The sequence below is a fragment of the Physeter macrocephalus genome, chromosome 10 (assembly GCF_002837175.3).
Source record: "Physeter macrocephalus isolate SW-GA chromosome 10, ASM283717v5, whole genome shotgun sequence".
In the NCBI taxonomy this organism is placed as follows: Eukaryota; Metazoa; Chordata; class Mammalia; order Artiodactyla; family Physeteridae; genus Physeter; species Physeter macrocephalus.
Window position 1 is genome coordinate 16,101,180 of NC_041223.1, and position 23,316 is coordinate 16,124,495.

Sequence of the window (23,316 nt, forward strand, 5' to 3'; positions counted from 1 at the left end):
GAAACTAACACACCATTGTAAAGCAATTATACTCCAATAAAGATGTTTAAAAATAATAATAATAAATAAATAAATAAGCTGGAAAAAGAAAAAAAAGACGAAGAGCCCATGGTCATTCCTAAGAATTAAGTCAGGAAGGTCAAGAAGAAATCCCCTAACCTTCCCAGAACCTATTGGTCCAGCACAGACTGTTAGGTGTTCCCTCATTATCTGCATCTCTTTATCCAAATGCCTTTCATTATATGTATAGTCTCTGTTAATCTTGACACGGTGGAAGTCTCTCTTTCCTGCACTCCTGTGACTTGAGACTTGTTTATGAACAGGATGCTCGAATGTTTGCTCGCGCTACCACTTCTTTTGTGATGACGGCTGTTGCATTGACATCACGCTGGCTTGCGATGGAGTGGAGCAGTGTCCTGATGCGTCTGATGAAGCTTTCTGTCAAAATCGTGAGTTGACTGCATCACATTTGGGGGTAGAAGGGATGTCTGTATTGTCACAATAAATGCAAACTCAGTAGTGCTCTTTTTCTGCCTTGTTTCAGATATAACTTCATGTGAATGAGCTATGCCTTAAATTAAATGAGCATTTACTATGTCTTTAATGCGAGTTACAAATGTCAAATTTTGATATTACTTACGTTTTTAAGAGATTGTTTTCAGTTTTCGAAAAGATTCTTCCCCATCCTAAAAATGCTGTTTAGCATATGCTTTTTTAAAAACTGAAATGAGGGACTCCCCTGATGGTCCAGTGGTTAGGATGCCGTGCTTCCCATGCAGGGGGTGTGGGTTCAAACCCTGGTTAGGGAGCTAAGATCCCACATGCTGCACGGCCAAAACAAAACAAAACCAAAAAAAACAAAACAAAACTGAAATGAGCTAAAGTTTTCTTTTGATAGATTTTTTAGAAAATTTATGACATGAGGGTGTGGTTAGTCAGAGCTGTAAATCAGTCTTATAATGCCGCGTATATAAACGCTCACCGCAAGAAAGGAAGAAGAGCTGTGGAAAGTTTAATGAAGTACTGGTTTGAGCAAGGATGACGAATCTCAAAACCTTAGGTTTAAGTTGTATCTTTGTCTCTTTCTTTATGTGAACTTTCAGAAAGCTAATTATTAGAAGAGAAGTGATTACTCATTTGAAAACAAGAACAGATAATTTTTTATGGGGCTCTGATATATCTTAGATGAATAGGTTATCATTCCCAAATGTCCATGACTTTAAATCTACTGCAAATTTAGTGGTTTTAGCTAAAGTTCAGAAAAGAAACCCAACAACTGATAGTAGCTCTTTCACCCTCAGTGAGCCTTGACCGCAAGATGGTGACCCACACGGCTATGGCACAGCCTAGACCCACTGGGCCAAGCAAAGGTGCAGACAGGGCCTCCTTGCGGGAAAAGTCGCAGAAAGCCACCGCCCCGAAACAGCCACCTGCGTCATCAACCGCGGAGAAGAGGAATCATTCTGCCTTTTGGGGCCCAGAGAGTCTCATTGATCCTGGGATGGCAGGTAAGGACTTGAGGCAGATTTTCACAGAGTCTCACTTTCTATAATGACACTTGGCTCAAAATAAGGTTCAATTTGAAGAGTGTTAAGGAAATATCTTAAAAGAAAGGATGGAGTTAAAATGAAGAATTTGGCCAAAAAGAAAAAAAAACTTGACATTTTCTCTGATTATTTATAGTAAGGAACACCTACCAAATACGTTCATACATATGTACATATATACATACTCCAGAGGTATCAATACATTTATTTGTAAATAAGTTAGAGTTTAAAAGTTTCAACACCTATGTTAAGGAAACTAACGCCCTAAATGTGAAATTTTAGGTTATTTTGAGGCGAAGCAGCATAACCCCTACCTATTTATGTAAATCCTCTTCACACCAAACAAGTGAATGTGAAGAAAATATTGTATTATGTTGAAATGGTTGCATGTGCTAATACCTCAGTATTATGCCTCCAATTTAACTAAATCTATCATCTTTTGCTTTTTTAAAAATATGGCTAATAATATTTTAAAATACATGCATACTCCTAAAGCATTCCAGGATTCTATTGTTTAAAAATTTTTTACACATTTATATTTGCATGATTGTATGACATAGGAGACAGAATATAGATTATCACATTTCTGTATGCTTTTGTGAATGTCTTTCAGTACTCAAACTCTGCATACATTTTACTGAAATAATCTGTCACTATTTCAATAACTACTTTATGAAACTTTTTTGTTCATTATAGAAGATACAGAAGTTGCAAATAATAAAAAAGGAAATGACTTAAAATACCACCCCTTTATTGATAACAACTTTTAATATTTTGGTATATTTCCTTCCAATCTTTTGTTTATCTACTTCGTAGATTTTATTTTTTTTATTTTTTATTTTTTTTCCACACTTTACAAAGAGCATCCTTTATTGTGCATAAAAGTTACTGAGAAAAATAAGGATCAGAGTCACTGGGATTTTCAAAGAGATGAAATGCACATAAACATAAAAAGGAAGAAAAGCCATCAAATATGGTCTCATATTTCTGTTCTTTAGGAACTATTCTGTTTCTGTCCAAATCAGGAAAGATACTCTAAAAACGCTTAAGTAGTAGACATTTTTGTTGCTATATATATTATGTTCTCAAGGCATTTTGTCCTGTTTGATTTAAATTACATATCATGATGTGGTCAAAAACAGACATATTTCTATTTTGAATTTTGAAAGTTAGAAAGGTCAAATAATTTTCAAAAAGAAGCAGGTCAATAGCAGAGTCAGGACTCATAATTAACATTATTAATTCTCTATCTCAAAGTTTGACCATGAATGTTATCCATTATAAAATTTGAAAAAAATACAATTGCCTTAGGTTGTCCTATTTAAAAGTTAGATCACAAAAATGACTGGTAAAAATTGAGCATTGAGGATGAAATGTAAGATAATTTTATTTCTTCACATTTCTGCTCTTATAAGAGTCATCTAAAGTGAGTATTTCTACAAGTCTCCATTCTGACCAGGGCACGTATTCTGGATAATGTCTCTATACATATATCCACTATATGGTTGTATAACTTACTATTGATTTAGCATTTATTTAAATGTAAGCAATAAAGTACTTTAAATTGTTATAGACAAAAGAAAATCAATAAGTAATCACCAAAGAAGAATATCTGTTCTACTCCCCGAAACAATATATTATCTATAAAATGTATTTATGTTAGAAATCTAAAACTTGAGATCCTCTGTCTCTTCTAAGCTTCCTGTAAAATAAATGTATTAAATTCTTACTTATATTTCCCAACACATGTGCATGCTCAAATACAGATGCACATACAACATACAGATGCACATACAACACACAGATGCACATACAACACACAGATGCACATACAACATACAGATGCACATACAAACATTCAATAAGTAAAGGGAAAAATCACCTAAATAATCACATAAGAAAGATCTTTTTAAAGCCCTCAGAATGTGTACTATCACTATACAGTTTTGTGATTTGTTAAAAATAGATCTAAATTCACCAAGTAAGCAAGATAACTTCATGATCAGTCTTCAGAATACTTCTTAGAATTTAAAATTTCCTATAAATAAAATGATTTACAGATCTCTTTGTTACTCACATCACTCTGTTATTGGTCAAATCAGTCATACAGTCAACTGGGTCATTCCATCATTGGATGACTTGAATAATTTTATTTATTTTTTTATACAGCAGGTTCTTATTAGTCATCAGTTTTATACACATCAGTGCATACATGTCAATCCCAATCGCCCAATTCATCACACCACCACCACCACACCCCCGGACTTGGTAGGTTTTAAAGTGCTTCGATACAAATATGTCTACAAAATACCCTACAGAAGGCTTTTCTTGTAGACAGTTTAGGTTAAGCGCCCTTCGGATGCCTGCTTTTGTTTATTCCTTGCTGGTACTGCCACCTAGTGGGAGAATTTTGCCACTCCTTCCAAACCTCGGGATTTGTTTGAATCCATTTTCTCCATATGGAATGTTTGTATGGAGAAGACAGTCACCTAAGAAACAGAGTAAGGGGAGACCAGGTGTTTTGGGCAGCAGGAATGAAGTTGACAGAGAGAACTGAGTTCTCGGAGGCCACAATGGGCGAACACTCTTGCTCCGTCACTGTGTACGAGAGGCACACCTGAACTTGAATGAATTAGCTGAAGGCAGAGTGGAGACCAAAGGCCAGTCTCCTTCGTTAGGTTCTAGTCATGGCTCTGCCTTTAGAACCCTGAGTAGTTGCTTCATGTCTCTGGACCTCAGTTTCCTCATCAGTTAATAAGAGCTTCAACCAGATGACCCCTAAGGCCCTTCTAGCCTGGTGTCTGTTTTGGGGAATATGAAAAGCCTGATGCTCACGCAGGCCTCCATCAGCCTTTGTCCATGCTAGATATTGCTCTGTGATCCCAGCTTTATCTCCTGGGGGTTGAGGACTCAGCCTCAGAACCCTTTTGCAAATAATGCTCCAGGCTGCCACCACCGGTTAATGATAGTTGACACCCAATTTGAAATATTTTTGTATCTCTATTTTTTTTTTTTTTTTAATTTTTTGGCCTCGCCGCATGGTGCAGCAGCATGCGGGATCTTAGTTCCCTGACCAGGAATCAAACCCGTGCCCCCTGCAGTGGAAGTGCGAAGTCCTAACCACTGGACCGCCAGGGAAGTCCCTGCATCTCTATTTTTGTTCTTTTTGATAATAAGCCTTTGACTTGGGCTATGAAGATGTAAAGAATGGAGTTTCACAGATGCAGAGAAATTAATATCCAGTTATTATTTATACTATGTATTATTTTTCTAATCACTAAAGTAATATGTATTTACTGTAGAAAATTTGGAAAATATAGAAAACTATAAAGAAGACGATTTAAATCATCTAGCAAGACTCACCATTAACATTTTGTTGCATTTTCTTCCGGTTACTTTTACTTATATACATACACACATACATTTATTCACTTTTAACAAAATTAGGATATTATTTTTACAAAACTTTTATTTTTCTCACTTATGAGTATTTTCATATGTTATTAAATGTCCATCAAAACCACAAATTTTGAAAGTCCAGGGTAGGAATTCCCTGGTGGTCCAGTGATTAGGACTCTGCTCTTCCACTGCAGGGGGCACGGGTTTGATCCCTGGTCGGGGAACTAAGATCCCGCATGCTGCGCGGCACAGCTAAAATATTAAAAAAAAAAAAAAAAAAAAAGTCAAAAGTCCAGGGTAAAGAAAGTGGGAAGGAAAGAATAGAACCTTGGAAATGTTAGAAAGGGCTCCCACAACACGTGGTTTCTGTTTGGACAGCATCCCCTTCTCCCTCCTCTTCTGTTATCCCTGAGACCACCAGACTGGAATCCCCAGCCTCCAATTTCATGTGATTTGAAATTATGTTATATTCAGCATAACATAGTAGACTTAAAAATGCATTATTGTTTGTGACCTATGCCTGAGTTTTACAAGGATCATCAGCTAGTACAGTAAATATGAACAAGTTAATTTTTCTGCTGCCTCCTTCCCCCGCAGACTTGTGAGGATAAACAACACTTGACTCATTGAAGAGACGCTAAAGAGATACTAAGATTAATACTAATAATGTGTACAGAAAGTAATGAGATGCAGTTTTTCATGTATCACATTGGCAAAGGTGAAAACATAATAATAATGCTTATAAGAGTACGGAGAGGGAGATACTGGTGGTCCAGTGGTTAAGAATCCATCTTGCAATGCAGGGGATGCCGGTTCGATCCCTGGTCAGAGAACTAAGATCCCACATGCTACGGGGCCGCTGAGCCCGCGAGCCACAACTAGAGAGAAGCCTGCGCACTGCAATGAAGAGCCCATGCGCTGCAATAAAAGATCCCACGTGTGCAACTAAGACCGGATGCAGCCAATAAATATTAAAAAAAAAAAAAAAAAAAAAAGAAAAGAAAGAGTACGGGACTTCCCTGCTGGTGCAGTGGTTAAGAATCCGCCTGCCAATGCAGGGGACACGGGTTCGAGACCTGGTCCAGGAGGATCCCACACGCTGTGGAGCAACTGGGCCCATGTGCCACAACTACTGAGGCCCGCACGCCTAGAGCCCGTGCTGTGCAACAAGAGAAGCCACCGCAATGAGAGACCCGCCCACTGCAGCGAAGAGTGGACCCTGCTCACCGCAACTAGAGAAGGCCCACGCACAGCAACGAAGACCCAGCGCAGCCATAAATAAATAAATAAGAATTGACCTTTAAAAAAAAATCTTTAAAAAAAAGAGTACAGAGAAACAAGTCTCACATACTTTTTGTGGGATTCAAATTAGTATAGTCTTCCAGAGGGCAGTTTCTGAAGCTTTGTATGTATGCCTTGACCCAATTATCCTGCCCTTCGGAATTTATCCCAAGCATGTTACTAAGGATGAAGTTAAGGGTGTGTGCGAATATTCAGTTCCACCAGTGAACACACACTCCGCCCTCTTAGAATCCTCAGAGCAGATCACAGTGTCGCAGTGGGCTTGCGCTTCTGGGATGCAATAGCACAGTGGCTGTGCTGTTGAAGATGGTTGCAGTTGTAGGGCCTATTGCCTGCGTGGCCCAAGTCATCCATTCACGAGGCTGTCTGTCCCCTTGTATCTGACCCAGCCGAACTGGTTTCCAGCTCTGCAGAGTGCTAGAAAAGTGGCGGTGTATCCACACACACACTGAATCAGCTTTTTTGTTTGTTTGTTTGTTTTTGTTTTCGAAATGAGAATTCATGTTCAGCCCAGCAGGTTAGCCAAATTCTTTAAGGCTCCAGATTAAGGCAGATTAAGGCATGGACTTAGTAGAAGGGACAACCTTCTGTATGGAGGTGAGGGTTTCTGCCTGCACTTTCTCGGATTCCCATGCTAAATATGCCAAAGCCTCGCTGTTTGGCTTATCTCTGGAGGTAATGAGCGAGCAACTTCTACCTTTGCGTTACTATGGAAAGTATTTTATTCAGAGAGGACATTCTCACAAAGGATATTTAAAGGGATTTTATCACATGCCCCGTATTTCATATTTTCATTCCGTTGAACTATCTTTATTCTAATTGAGAAACCATTTTGAAACTATATAGCAGCACTTCTGGGAAGGTGGTTTGAATGTGTTGAAGCCTATTAAGTTAAGCAGCACAGCTGAATAGTCTATTATGTTCCAACACAGTGGCAGGAATCAACTGGATTCTCAAATGAATGGAAATCCAATTAAAGGAAGTGTACTTATCACAAAGGAAGATAATCAGATGGTTATTTCCACAAGCTTATTTTGAAGGGAGTCGTCCTCTTTCGTTGACCTACTCACTTCTTTGGACAATGTCATCTAATGAGCTATAATCAGCAGATGCCTTTAAGCATACCCAAGTATTCTGGGCACTGAGAGAAACGTTGGTCTTGGAAAAGGCACCTCCTACCTTCTACGAGGTATCAGTCTAAAAGCTTTGGTCACTGTAGTGGGACTACATAATTTTATTATTTGAAATCTACAGGTGGTTTATACAGTAAATTCTATTTTGTGACATCTGACCCACTTGGGTCAGTCCCGAGGAACCACTCGGTTTTAAACAAAATGACACGGTTTATTTTATCTAGAAGTTAGTTGACTACCTCCAGCATTCTGCTAGGATTAAAATATTACCCTCCAGCCAAATACAAATACGTTCGTAAACACTGATAGTTTTCTTAGCCTACCTCCAAGAATGAACTTGGAACTCCTTTAAATTAATCTTTGACAAGCTGTAGAGGCTTTTTCTAGGCTGCCTAGTACAAATAATATGAAAACGAGCAAAGAGAATGCCAGTGAGTTTTATGACTATAATGAGGCCTAAATAACATTTCCAGTATGAGCAGACCAACTGTCACTGGTTAGCTGGGATCTCGTCCTAGGACAATCCAGAGCATTTCCTGAAGAGAGCTTCCTCTTACCTGTTTTGCACACATGCAGTGTGGTCTACCATTGAATAGTGAGAAAGGACAATTCTGTGGTCTGTGTTAGTTGGCAGAGTCACAGGAAGCTATAGAACATTCTGGAAGGCAGGCCCATATGGTAGCCACTTCCCCTGCTGGTTTTCCAACTTCCCTCTGGAACATGCCTGCCTGTTCTATGGTGACTGAAAATGAAATTTAAATAACTTTCATCCAGCTTCCAACTCTCTCTGTGAATGCATAGCTATGCATGATAAACATAACACAATAGATCATTCAGAAGAGGGGAAAAATAATTTCTTAACCCTTCTAAAAGGATCATTACCAAAATGCATTATTTGCATAAGTAAATGATGGAATTTTCTTGTTTTGTTCTGACTGCTGCGTTGGTCAGAGCCTATGATAGGATGTGTGGAGGTGAGGCATTTTTCTGTGCCATTCCATATGCTGATGTCAGGAAGAGTGAATCAGGCAGTCTGGGAAATTATGGTCAGTTCCTTCAAAAATGTAGAAAACAGAAAGTCACATCTCAAATACCAAGAGGGCAGGGCAAGTCCCCTAGGAAATTCTAGAGTCCATGATGGTGTGTCTTCTGAAGTCTCCTGTGTGCACTGCCCTCTCCCTAATACCCGATCTCTCCCAGATCCTGTATCACTGGCTTTCTCTTCCCAGGGAATGAAGGCATTTAAGAAAATACTTCTCAAATGTGACAACTGAAGATTCAAAATGAACTTGTATAGTTTTTTAAATGAACCCATCTCCAAGGCAAGGTCTCCTTTCCAAGAACAATTAACCTATTTCTCTACTGCATCCCTAGTAGAGCCTTGTCCCAGACCTTCCTAAGGAAACGTAAATTTGTGATTTTGCCTAGATTTTAGTATTAATTTGCTAAGGTATGAGTAAATAAATGTGGTATCGACTATAAGTTCTCAGAGCTGTGACTTTGAGAGCAGTAGGGTTCAGTGGAAAAGCTTCTGCTTTGGATCAGTCCTGGATTCTAATTCCAGTACCACTGATTACTAGCAACCAGGTAATTAACGTTACTGAACTTCATTTCCTTACCTGTAAGAGGATAATATCTTCTCACAGTGTTGCTACAAGGATTGCATGAGATATTATGTGTAAATATAATTTATGTCTCTCAGTAATTGCTAGCGCTATATGAATTTTTGCTAGAACATTCAAGTCCAGTGGCAAGAGAGCTACAAGCCTATAAGACCGTTAATTCAAATCAAAAATAGAAACAGTGTAGGGGTGGTCCCAGTCCTGAGTTCCTCTCCAGAATTAAGATGAATGATCTCTCATCTTCATTGGAAAGAGACAGAGGGGGGAAATTGTGAAGGCAGTTATAGGCATACCTCGTTTTGTTGCACTTTGCAGATACAGCATTTTGTACAAATTGATGGTTCATGGCAACTTTGCGTTGAGTAAGTCTATTGGTGCCATTTTTCCAACAGCATTTGCTTACTTCGCGTCTCTGTGTCACGTTCTGGTAACTCTTGCAATATTTCAAACTTTTTTTGTCATTATTATTATATTTATGGTGATCTGTGACCAGTGATCTTTTTTTTTAGTTGAAGTACAGTTGATTTACAGTGTTGTGTTAACTTCTGCTATACAGCAAAGTGACTCAGTTATGCATATATATGCATTCTTTTTTTTTAATATTCTTTTCCATTATGGTTTATCATAGGATATTGAATATTGTTCTCTGTGCTGTACAGTAGGACCTTGTTGTTTATCCATTCTACCAATATATATAAGAGCTTACATGTGCTCACCCCAACCTCCCACTCCATCCCTCCCCCAACCCCTCCCCCTCGGCAACCACCAGTCTGTTCTCTATGTCCGTGATTCTGTTTCTGTTTCATAGACAGGTTCATTTGTGTCATATTCTGGATTCTTCATATAACTAATATCATATGGTATTTGTCTTTCTCTTTCTGACTTACTTCACTTAGTGTGATAATATCTAGTTGCATCTGTGTTGCTGCAAGTGGCATTATTTTGTTCTTTTTTATGGCTGAGTAGTATTCCATTGCGTATATGTACTACATCTTCTTTATCCATTCACCTGTCGATGGACATATAGGTTGCTTCCATGTATTGGCTACTGTGTATAGTGCTGCTATGAACATAGGGGTGCATGTATCTTTCTGAATTGTAGTTTTGTCCGGATATATGCCCAGGAGTGGGATTGCTGGATCATATGGTAATTCTATTTTTAGTTTTCTGAGGAACCTCCAGAGTGTTTTCCATAGTGGCTGTACCAACTTACATTCCCACCAACAGTGTAGGAGGGTTCCCTTTTTTTCACACCCTCTCCAGCATTTGTTATTTGTTGGCTATTCGGACTGGTGTGAGTTGGTACCTCATTGTTGTTTTGATTTGCATTTCTCTAATAATTAACAATGTTGAGCATCTTTTCATGTGCCTCTTGGCCATCTGTATGTACGGCCAGTGATCTTGATGTTACTATCGCAAAAAGATTTCGACTCACTGAAGGCTCAGGTGATGATTAGCATTTTTTAGCAATAAAGTATTTTTTATTAAGGTATGTACATTGATTTTTTAGACATGTGCTTTCGTACACTTAATAGACTACAGTATAGTGTAAAAACAACTTTTATATGCACTAGGAAACCAAAAAATTCATGTGACTCAGTTTATTGCAGTAGTCTGGAACTGAACCCATAATATATTCAGGGTATGATTGTATTTTATATTTTTCCATTGGATGAAAGACAAGCCAGTTAATCTTCTGAAAAGAATTGGAGACTGGTAAATTTTGGTGTTTTTATTTCTGGCTCATTATTTTTAAAAAATTAGACATGAGTTCTCAGCCATGTGATCTTTCCACTTTCAAATTTATTACTGGTGACAGTACTCACTGAGTGCCTGTCACTGTGCACCCCTGTGGTCGTTACAGCAACCTCATGATGTGTTCAGATCGTTATCCACATTTTTAGATGAAGACAGTGAGGCACAGAGGGTTTAAGACCTCAGACAAGGTCACACAGCTAGTAAATGATGAAGCCAGGGTTTAACTTAACAGTCTAATACCAGCCCCAGCGGGAGGATGGCTTGTGCAGCAAGCCTTGCTGCGTGCTCGAGGACCTTCTCTCTTAGCTACAGAGCCAGGAAGCAGCTACAGCACCATTGAGCCCTGCTTGTATGGACTTTCTGTTAGGGCATTAGAAACACAGAAGAAAGAGATCCATGAGCACTGGAGTAGTTGGGTTGGCTACTTGTTGAGCTGTACTATGACTTTCTGGGCCCTAGGCACTTCATGGACCCCTTCCTCCTTTAAAAAAAAAAAAAAAGTATATGTATATATATATATATATATATGGTGCCATTTTTCCAACAGCATTTGCTTACTTCGCGTCTCTGTGTCACGTTCTGGTAACTCTTGCAATATTTCAAACTTTTTTTGTCATTATTATTATATTTATGGTGATCTGTGACCAGTGATCTTTTTTTTTAGTTGAAGTACAGTTGATTTACAGTGTTGTGTTAACTTCTGCTATACAGCAAAGTGACTCAGTTATGCATATATATGCATTCTTTTTTTTTAATATTCTTTTCCATTATGGTTTATCATAGGATATTGAATATTGTTCTCTGTGCTGTACAGTAGGACCTTGTTGTTTATCCATTCTACCAATATATATAAGAGCTTACATGTGCTCACCCCAACCTCCCACTCCATCCCTCCCCCAACCCCTCCCCCTCGGCAACCACCAGTCTGTTCTCTATGTCCGTGATTCTGTTTCTGTTTCATAGACAGGTTCATTTGTGTCATATTCTGGATTCTTCATATAACTAATATCATATGGTATTTGTCTTTCTCTTTCTGACTTACTTCACTTAGTGTGATAATATCTAGTTGCATCTGTGTTGCTGCAAGTGGCATTATTTTGTTCTTTTTTATGGCTGAGTAGTATTCCATTGCGTATATGTACTACATCTTCTTTATCCATTCACCTGTCGATGGACATATAGGTTGCTTCCATGTATTGGCTACTGTGTATAGTGCTGCTATGAACATAGGGGTGCATGTATCTTTCTGAATTGTAGTTTTGTCCGGATATATGCCCAGGAGTGGGATTGCTGGATCATATGGTAATTCTATTTTTAGTTTTCTGAGGAACCTCCAGAGTGTTTTCCATAGTGGCTGTACCAACTTACATTCCCACCAACAGTGTAGGAGGGTTCCCTTTTTTTCACACCCTCTCCAGCATTTGTTATTTGTTGGCTATTCGGACTGGTGTGAGTTGGTACCTCATTGTTGTTTTGATTTGCATTTCTCTAATAATTAACAATGTTGAGCATCTTTTCATGTGCCTCTTGGCCATCTGTATGTACGGCCAGTGATCTTGATGTTACTATCGCAAAAAGATTTCGACTCACTGAAGGCTCAGGTGATGATTAGCATTTTTTAGCAATAAAGTATTTTTTATTAAGGTATGTACATTGATTTTTTAGACATGTGCTTTCGTACACTTAATAGACTACAGTATAGTGTAAAAACAACTTTTATATGCACTAGGAAACCAAAAAATTCATGTGACTCAGTTTATTGCAGTAGTCTGGAACTGAACCCATAATATATTCAGGGTATGATTGTATTTTATATTTTTCCATTGGATGAAAGACAAGCCAGTTAATCTTCTGAAAAGAATTGGAGACTGGTAAATTTTGGTGTTTTTATTTCTGGCTCATTATTTTTAAAAAATTAGACATGAGTTCTCAGCCATGTGATCTTTCCACTTTCAAATTTATTACTGGTGACAGTACTCACTGAGTGCCTGTCACTGTGCACCCCTGTGGTCGTTACAGCAACCTCATGATGTGTTCAGATCGTTATCCACATTTTTAGATGAAGACAGTGAGGCACAGAGGGTTTAAGACCTCAGACAAGGTCACACAGCTAGTAAATGATGAAGCCAGGGTTTAACTTAACAGTCTAATACCAGCCCCAGCGGGAGGATGGCTTGTGCAGCAAGCCTTGCTGCGTGCTCGAGGACCTTCTCTCTTAGCTACAGAGCCAGGAAGCAGCTACAGCACCATTGAGCCCTGCTTGTATGGACTTTCTGTTAGGGCATTAGAAACACAGAAGAAAGAGATCCATGAGCACTGGAGTAGTTGGGTTGGCTACTTGTTGAGCTGTACTATGACTTTCTGGGCCCTAGGCACTTCATGGACCCCTTCCTCCTTTAAAAAAAAAAAAAAAGTATATGTATATATATATATATATATACACATATACACACACACACACACATATACGTATATGTATGTGTGTGTGTGTGTAAAATTACTGTGTTGGTATAGAGATGAATATGACACGGGCTGGATTCACTATTATATATTTATTATTATTATATTCCTGTTTTTTGTGATTTTCTTTTTTTTTTTTTTTTTTTTTTTGGCCGCACTGCCCTTGGCGGTGAAAGTGCAGAGTCCTAACCACTGGACTACCAGGGAACTTTCCTGGGTTTTGTGATTTTAAAAGAAATTGAAGGGAATTCCCTGGCAGTCCAATGGTTAGGACTCGGTGCTTTCACTGCCGTGGCCTGGGTTCAATACCAGGTCAGGGAACTAAGATCCTGCAAGCCTCACATCGTGGCCAAAAAAAAAAAGAAAAGAAATTAAAACCTTTTTGTGGGCCCCTAAAAGTAAAAGTGCCATGGGCTCTGAGCTCTGTGCCTGTTGTGCCTAGGGGACAGGTCAGCCCTGGCTTCGTGATGGTTGTAAGCATTCAGTCATGCTCCAAGGTATGGGTAGAAAGAATCTAAATGGAAAGCCAAGATTTCAACTAATGGCGTGAGCACATGGAATTGGGAATGAAAATTGCTTAAGCAGGGCACCCCAGCTGCCCAAACTGATGAGTGCTTGTCGGGAAGAGAAGGCAATGTGGAGAGCCTTGAAGATTTGACCAAGGGATCTTGCACAGGCTGAGTCAAAAAGGATTATAACAGAATTTAGCGACTTCAGTACCCAAAGCTAGTTGAGAAGGAACAGTACCATCCATGATAAAGCTTTCAGCCACCCATGACAAAATGAGAAAAGTAAGCACAATGTAGTGAGTTTTTTATAAGGCTAAATTTATTCAGTTTAAAGAACTATCCTTTTTTATTTTTATTTTTTATTTTTTTTTTTGCAGTACGCGGGCCTCTCACTGTTGTGGCCTCTCCCGTTGCGGAGCACAGGCTCCGGACGCGCAGGCTCAGCAGCCATGGCTCACGAGCCCAGCCGCTCTGCGGCATGTGGGATCTTCCCGGACCGGGGCACGAACCCGTGTCCCCTGCATCAGCAGGCGGACTCTCAACCACTGCGCCACCAGGGAAGCCCAAAAACTATCCTTTTTATGTATTAGATCCTTCATGATTTGGGCTTTTAGACATATCCTTACTTTACAATGAAGTGAAGATGATAGCCTTAGTAAATGGTCATTTCTTTTAATATCTTTACCTGGCAAAATTAAAAATTGACAACCCTAAATTGGCCCCCAAAATTATTTTGAATTTTCATTGGTCCACAAAATCCGAGTTGAAGGTGTTGAAATCACCTTGCCGTGTGGACAAGAGCCTAACTTTACTATGGCCCCAGTGCTACACCAGCCCTATCCTCTAGATTCAATACTCCCTGTCCCCATCTTACTGGGACACAGGTATCCACAGCCTCAGGTGACAGTCACTTTCCTCCATGGACTGAGAGAAGCCCAGCCACAGTAATAGCAGTTACCTGGCTGTCTTTTCCCCCTTTGGTTCCTCGATGGTCACTGTCTTCTTTTACAGTCTCACCCTGGATGTTCCTCTTCTTTTTCCTCCCCTCCCTATTTGGGAGGGAGTGGGGTTTCCACCACTACAGTAAAGTAGACAGGGTAGAAATCAATTTGAAAGATACATCTGGTTCTCTAGCCTACAGGAAATTGCTTATGCTTGACTCATCTCTCTCCTCGTTGGGCTCGAGTTTACGAAGGAAGCCCAAATTATTGGCTATATTTAGGCTGGCACGCATGGTCTTTTAGAGGCACAGGAGAATGCAGTGAACCTGCTGTGGCCTTGGCCGAGAGAAGCAAACATGGGCTGATCTAACTGCGCTGATGATGAGTGAGTGAGATGAGCAGCCTTTGCAGACACACTCCAGTAGGAATGTCTGAAAGCAGAAAGGCCAGGGAGGAGGCTCTTGCAGTTCCCGAGGCATAGGTGATGGAGACCTAAGGCTGTGTGCGGCCGAGAGGCAGAGAAGAGGTCTGCTTGACATGGTGACTGATGGCATGAGGGCTGAGTGAAAAGGAGCGTTAAGGATGCCGTAATGAAATAAATGTGCTGACAGCCCCTTCTGCTTAACAGCATTATCACGTGACTACAATGATCATTTTATTTATTTTGTTTGTTTTTTGCGGTACGCGGGCCTCTCACTGTTGTGGTCTCTCCCGTTGCGGAGCACAGGCTCTGGATGTGCAGGCTCAGCGGCCATGGCTCACGGGCCGAGCCGCTCCACGGCATGTGGGATCCTCCCGGACCGGGGCACGAACCCGCGTCCCCTGCATCGGCAGGCGGACTCTCAACCACTGCGCTCCACGGCATGTGGGATCCCCCCGGACCGGGGCACGAACCCGCGTCCCCTGCATCGGCAGGCGGACTCTCAACCACTGCGCCACCAGGGAAGCCCAACAATGATCATTTTAAATCATTGCTTTTCCTGGCTCTAGGAGGTATCTGGAATAACTTTGCAGTTTTCCATTTTGCAGTTGGTTTTGTGATCCTTAGTGAATTCATGTATACTTCTTATTACAAATTACCAAGGAATTTTAGGTACTGCTTTTGAATAGTCTTATTTTAGTTGCAGGTGTTATGAACATTTCTGTTGATGCCATATGAGTAAAGAAGCTTTAATTTTTTTGTTTGTTTCTTCATAAAATTCCTCATGTCAGCAGATCATTTCCAGTTCATTTCCATTAAGCAATATACTTTGCAAAAATCTCACTTGAAATTACACTACAGCCTGAGGGTAACTCCTTAATTACCATACTGTCAATATAATAAGCACACAAATGCTATGAATTCCTAGATGGCAAATAGTAGAATGACACAGCCATGGCTCATCAGAACCTGAGATAAAAATCCTGAGATTTGATCTTTCTTTATATTTGCTCTCAGTAGTATAACTGAATCAAACAGGTAAACAATTAACAACCTGTCATTAAATCAGAAGTGCTGGTTTCCACCAACAAGCAGTTAGACACACCTGAGTTTAAATCTCAGCCCTATGACCCAGTGACTACTTGAATGAACCCGGGTAAGCGCTGAACCTCTCTGAGTCTGACCAGAAAAAAATGCAGCTATTAATGCCTGCCAAGCAGCGTTGAGGTAAGAAAGTGAAGTAGCATGTCTGAGTGCCTTACTGTATGCTCACTGTTCATTTTCTAAAGAAAAACGTTTCTGGACAGTTTCTGCATTCCATGGTATAAAGTCCAAGACTACCCTTGACTTCTCTAGCTGAAGTCTTTCCTTCCTTCTCTGGGTCGGGGAGGAAGTTCTGGGACAGTGTGCTTTTTCCCCCATCTCTGTCCCGTGGTTTTTCAGCAGCCTCACACTCTGCTTTATTAAGTTGGTCACATTAGTTCTCTCGAGTTTTAGTGTCAAACATAGGCCTGTGTTTACTGGAGAAATAAAGCCCATTAAGTCCTTTCTTTAAGTCCATCCTTCAAAAATAAATAAGGATCTATTTTCATGTCTGTTCCCTGAAGTTTCTGATGTACCTTCAATATGTTTTATTTATTTTCCACAGATAGTGGTTCCTCAGGGAAGCACAGAAAAGAGGAAAATTATATTTTTGAGTCAAAGAGCAACCGAGGAGGAGGGGAACACCCAGCCCCAGAAGCAGGTAAGCGTTTACCTTGGAAATTCATTGCAGAGTAGAAACATTTACAGAACCACATATCCTGTAGCTGAGGTTATTAGATGAATCTGCAAGACTTCATGACAAGGACAGGGATCTGTCGATGAGAAGAACTAGGCTATTCTCATCTCCTATATCATGCTTCATCTTGGGACTCTTGAACTAGTATCTTCACATCTTTGGACCTCAGCTTCCTCTTCTGTAAGTTGATTGGACTGGATAATCTCTACAGTCCCTTCTTCCAGGTGTAACACTGTGTGGAACGAGTGATACTCAGGACACGGTGGTTAAGAACCAGATGCCAAGGTTCAAATCCTTCGTCCATCACTGACTGGATGACCTTGGGCAGGTTATCTTCTCTCTCTGGATCTCAGTTTCCTCATTGGTCGATGAACATGATAACTACACCTGCCTCACAGAGCTGTTAGGGAGAATAAATGGAACAGTCATTATAGAGCATTTAGCATATTGCTTGGCTCATGCAATAAGCCATATAAATGATGGCTATTGTGATTGTTATTTGTGATCAACAAGGGCAGAGGTCTTAAGAGTACCCAGTTCTCTCTCCAAGTGCTCCGGTGACAAAGACGGAAGACAACAGGAATGGTGAAAGGGTGTAGGTGGTACAGGGAATATTTAGTAAGTGGAAGAAGAATACTGTAATTTCATAACTGTGGTTATTTTTAACTAGAAAGAAAATACTTTCAAGATAGTCCTGTAGAAAGGTAAGTTTTAATCCTAAATCTCATAAACTAATTAGTAAAAGAAAATTTAGGAGAACAAAATATGATTATTAAGCTGTGGATCTAAACATTGAGAAAACTTTCTTTTTACACTAGAAGTAGTCTTTGTGATATCGGAACAATAGTCAAGTATAATTTTTAAATAATAGATGGCGAAAATAACCCAGGTATCAAGTACCTAGATGCTGCCCAGGCTGCTGGCCTGCTGGACTTAGCCTGTCCCAGGATGTTTGAATAAAAACACCCATCCCCTGTCGACATACAGAGAGAACCGGGCCTGCCCCTTACCCCCATGCCCAGATGTATCCAGAGAGCCTCAGTTCTGATTGCCCGGTGCCTGTCCTAATTGTTACATATTTGAGTGTCACTCCCAGTCTTAGGAACAGAATACCCAATTCATCGCCTTAGCTGGTTTCTAAGAAAACTATCGTGATGTGTTTTAGAAGGGGTTGGGAGATTTTAAATCTCAAATTACCTAAACTAAAAACACTGAAGAAACTATGCCAACTGAGTATTTAAAAGTCAAGAATAATTTTCAGTATCCTAGCAAGTACTTTATGGGAGACTTCATCTTCTTTGTCATCAAAGCATTAATCAGGAATCAGATTTGACAGTTCAGCAACCTCATATCTGACTTTGGCAAACAGAAAAGTCCCCTAGATTGTATGTGGTTTTATTGTTGCCATAGCTACCTCTGAGCCCCAGACTTGGGATTGGGGTCTTCAGCCACAGCTCCCTTCCCCTGCAGCCTAAACGCTGGTGTTTTCAACAAGTTGCACACACTTAGAAGGGCAGCCTCTAATCATTTTCCTACCCTGAACAAGCAGAACTGGAGCTGGGTATTGGGTTCCAGTTGGCAAGAAATGGTTTGCGGTTCCCAGGGTTTCTTTGGGGGTTGACCAAAGTCTCTTTTGTTGTCCAATTCCTTTGTAACATACCCATCTTCTGTGGCTAGTTCAGGAAGATGCAGGGAGAACTGGCACCCTCAGGTCCAGACTTAGCCCTTTCAAAACTTCTTTCCTCGGGGTCGCCATTAGGAAACTGGAATGTATGCGCCAGCTCTAGAATCAAATTATAGACTGTTGGTTTATCACAGAGTTTTATCTTTCATAATTCTCTATGGGAATACTGGCCTCACCCAAAAGACTGTCTTGTACCAAGAGTCGCTAATGCAACTTCCTCATCCCACCCTCCTGAACCCAGACTGAACTCTCCGACTGTTCCTGAGAATCTTCTTCAGGAGTTTTACCTAGGATTCCACAAATAAACCAGAGGTTGCAATGCCATTAGTATGTACTCAGCTCCAGGCCCTCTTGTCTTGGAGAGGAGGCCAGCTATACCTGGGACTGGTTTTCAGCTCAGAAAATCAAAGCTATCCGGAGTGAACGTCCTCAGTTACTTACCCCCAAATGTAAACACCTGTCGGTACCCACCCTCTCTTCTTTTCCTCCAGCACTAAAGGAAGAGGTGTCTCCTCTTTCCAAGGTCAGTCTCTCCCCCTGACCTTGATGCAGCTCCTTATCTCCTCAAGTCTGTTTCTCCATCATTTATTAACTCCCAGTGTTTATAATCTCTACTGGTTCATTCCCCTAGATGCATTCAGATCTCTAAAAACATATAAAAAACAAAGCAGCATCCCTCAGCCTTCAATCTCCCTGTAAATGAATTCCCAGCTGCTAAGTGCAGCGGTCTCTCCAGGCTTCACCTCACTTGACCTCCCCTTAGGATTTGATTCCGCTGACCACTTTCCTCTTGAAATAGCCTCGTCCCTCCGCTTCCAGGACTCCCTTCTGTGTTGGCTGCCGGCCGTTTCTCTGACCTGTCTCTTCCTGTGCCCCTCGGTCCTCCTCTTTGCCGCCCTCTCAAGTGTTGGTGCTCCCCGGGGCCCTGGCCCTGGCCCCCTTCTCCCTTCCTCTCTGGCGGTCTCACCCACTTGCGTCTCTGCAACCATCACCTTAACGCTGAAGGTCCCCACGCGTTCAGGCCCAAATCATCGAAGAGCCTAGAGAAAATTCTACCTGGGTTGGCTGTCGGCATCTCAATTTGAAACTGTCGGCAAAGAATCATCTCCCTCACCCACCCCAAGCAAGCTCCATCATACATCTAAGTCACTCGAGCAAAGATCCTAGGAACCAGATACATGGACCACTCCTTTTTATAGCTGTACTTCACATATAATTCTACCATAGTAACTGGAATACTTTATTGTATCTTTTCATGTAAATGTCTGTCTACCCAGACTTGAAGTCATTAAAAAACAATCTCATTTAACTCTTGGAGGAGTGGTATACCACAGTAGTTCTGCAACAGTACTGTCTGGGGCCATATCCTGACTCTGCCATACTGAGAGAAGCCAAGTCACTTAATTCTTAATGCCTTAGTTCCCTCATTTGTAAAATGGGGATAATAAAAGTATGAACTCATATGGTGGTTGTGAGAATTAAATTACTTAATCTATAAAGCGCTCTTTATTATCTTTGATTACCAGTGTCAGGCACATGGCTGTTAATTTATGCAAAATGAATAAATGAAAGAAAATGTTATGAAATCAGCTTATGTAATGGAGGTTTTTGCTCCTCTGGTTCCACCAGTTGGCAAGACCCCTGTAGCTAAAAATAGTTCCACCATATCATCTCCAAGCCTGGCCTGACTGATCAGACAGAGCAGATCAGACTAAGAATAGACCCTGCTGAGCTTGATAAGAAAGACTGATCTGGGGTACACACTGTTCCTTCCAGACTCCTGAAAGGCTCTAAAAAGTGCTTCTAGTCTAGGTGTCTAGGATCAATCCCACAGGGAAGAAAACCTATGAAGGAGAACTAGAGATTTTTTTTTCCTCAAGTTTTCAATAATGGCTCTACTGGCTGAGAGTAGGTTCTCTGGATTTAGGAAACAAAAATTTCTTAAAGCCCTAACCAGAGCAAGAAATCAGGAGTTAGTCCATACTTATTTTAATGGTGAGTGATCATGTATGAATCCATAGATGTAAGCTGTGACTGCAATGAAGATACTTCCTGTGGTCACAATGTCTTTACAGTTGTCTATTTACAGAATGTCTATTACAGTTGGATATAAGGGTAATCTGACTGCAACGTTTGTACCCAGTGATGGCATATAAATTTTATAGGAACCTGGTACACAATTTGGTTTTAAGGAACTCTTGGTTTGAGACCTAGACCTGCAACTTACAAGCTATGTGCTCTTAGGCCAATTACTCAGTCTTTCTGCACCTCAGTTAATCTGCAAAATGGAGGTAATATAAGTACCTACTTGAGTTGTTCAGATTAAATAAAACAGTGCATGCACAGTGCTTATCATATAGCGGATTGTGGCTGTTATTGGTATTAACCACTGACCTACCCTGTTCATTTCCGACCTTTGCACAGGTGCAGTGCTACCCCTGGCCCTGGGTTTGGCTATCACTGCTTTGCTGCTTCTCATGGTTGCTTGTCGACTACGGCTGGTGAAACAGAAACTTAAAAAAGCTCGTCCCATTACATCTGAGGAGTCTGACTACCTCATAAATGGGATGTATCTATAATAAGTGTAATTTAAATAGCTGAGGGCAAGGACATGTTTCACTTATGATTTGTATATATTTTGGGTTCTGATATTTATAACCTCTTCTGTTTTTTGTTTTGTTTTAACCTCTTCTGTTTAACTAAGAAAACTACCGAAAACCCTGAAGATTCTGCAAATACTAAACCTTTGTTTTTATTTATTGATTTTCCTTGGGAAGTATGTGAAATATTTTGAAATTTAGAGAGGAGTCCATATGATTAAAGACCTTTACAAATCTAATTCTGATTTACATAAGCTGTCCCTAAAAACAAATTTGCAATTAGCCAAGGCAGAAAATTCAGAGTCTCTAGAGGTTCCTGAGAAAGGCAGTGTTAACTCTTTACTTTCTAGAAGCCAGCCATTGGCAGTTTATACCACCCCACTTCCCTTGCCCCGTGGCCCTCCCATTTCTCACTTTAAGCTTCCAGTGTTCTCCTTTCTCTTCTCCTCTTCAAAACCTATTTCTGAGGATGGAGCTCAAGTGAGTGTACACCTTCAATGAGATGTTACCCGCGGCAGGAATATCTAAGTTATAAACCTAATGAACAGGTCAATAAGGCCTAGGGAAGGTGAATATGAGTTCTTCCCAATGCCTGACATCGTGTCATGTAGGTAGCTGCTTCATTCTCCCAGAGGAGAATGACTCAGACTTTGAATTACAAATAGCTCTAACATGGTCATGGAAGCAGAGAACCTGGCAGGTCAAAAATTTTAACAGAAACCTAGCTGAGGGAAAAATGAGCAAGGAGGATGATTAGTTCTTGTATCTGCTCAACACTGCCCGATGGTCCAGAACACAGCAGCTCATTTATATAGTCACTGGTTTTCAGCATTAGTATGTGTTGATGGAAGAAAAAAACTGCATTCAAATAGAAAAACAGAACACTGAATGGATTTCTGGGTACAGCTTTTGTAAAAATGTCACATGTTTAAGTATCAGCGGTTCTTCCATTCAGTGGAGTGATGCAGTTTTTCCGTTATTTATTTAATGCTCTAAAATGTTACAGTGTGCACACAGCTAGTGCCAGGCTTAGGTACTCCCAGAGCATAAGGGAGTTTTGCACAAATCCATCTTTACAGAAAACCAGCATCTAGCTTAGCATCTTTTACCTTTTAATCTGTAGGATTTTAAAGGCATATTATTTCCACCCTTGCTTAATGCTGGGACTATGCACATTCTAGAAATTATTCTACTGAGAGGAATGTATAATGTGATGTTCCTATTCACATAATAGGTTTTTTGTTTTTTTTTTTACCATAAGTGGCAAATCTTTTAAAATACTTGAAAACCCTCTAGAAAACTATTTTTAGACTGAACCTGATGTAAGTTGTTCCTTTAACAAAGACTTAATTTGGGTCGGAGATATACATTAACAAATGGATAGTTAGTTCTAGGAAAACAAAGAAATTGCTTATTTTTATTTCCTGAGAAACGCGAGCATGAATTTTAGAATTGAGCAAAGATTTCAATTTCTCCTTAAGGAGTTTAGAGAAATGACTGTGTGAATGAACCTAAGATGTCTGTACTCTGTATGTGATGCTGTGCAGTCTGTTTTTATATAGAAGGACGTCACCTACAGCCATATCCAATAAAATAAAAACTGATGAGGCATGCATCTTTCAGCACATCTTTTATACATGAAGAAACTAAACACAATTTAGTATTGCTGTGGTGTTGAAACACTTGATAAAAGATGTCCCATACCTATGTGTACAATATTCTTTAATAAATTTTGTTATATTCCTAAGCCTTTTTTACAACTTTTAATATAATCATAGCTGCTAGTACAGATGGTCCCTGACTTACGTTGCTTCGACTTACTTTTTTTTTTTTTTACTTTGTGATGGTGCAAAAGTGATACATTCAGTAGAAACCCTCCTTGGAATTTTGAATTTGGATTTTTTTCCTGGGCTAGTGATATACTTACTGTACATCCTCTCTCGTGATGCTTAACGGTGGCAGCACAGGTCTTTTTCCCTAGAAAATATCCTTTTTACTATTGATTTAAAACTGATACGGTAGTGTTAACAGGGAAATTCTGCAGGCTCTTTGATCCGTAAGGTAATTTCTAGGCAAAATCCTGACAGGATAATCACCTAAAAATTAAAATAAACAAATAATGCTGGCAAAACAAATTACTCAGTGTGATGCAGTCCTTTA

The 23,316-nt window shown here is 40.1% G+C and overlaps 1 protein-coding gene across 1 annotated transcript in view; it reads left to right on the forward strand.

Annotated features, from left to right (window-relative positions):
* LRP11 (LDL receptor related protein 11) overlaps nucleotides 1–22,899 on the forward strand; it is a 46,285-nt gene extending 23,386 nt beyond the window's left edge. Inside the window, exons 4-7 of the mRNA XM_028494330.2 lie at nucleotides 324–449; nucleotides 1,302–1,508; nucleotides 16,741–16,836; nucleotides 20,981–22,899. Of these exons, the coding sequence (XP_028350131.2) occupies nucleotides 324–449; nucleotides 1,302–1,508; nucleotides 16,741–16,836; nucleotides 20,981–21,135 (584 nt within the window). The 3' untranslated portion in view covers nucleotides 21,136–22,899. The remainder of the gene's footprint in view (nucleotides 1–323; nucleotides 450–1,301; nucleotides 1,509–16,740; nucleotides 16,837–20,980) is intronic.
* Nucleotides 22,900–23,316: the final 417 nt, after the last annotated feature.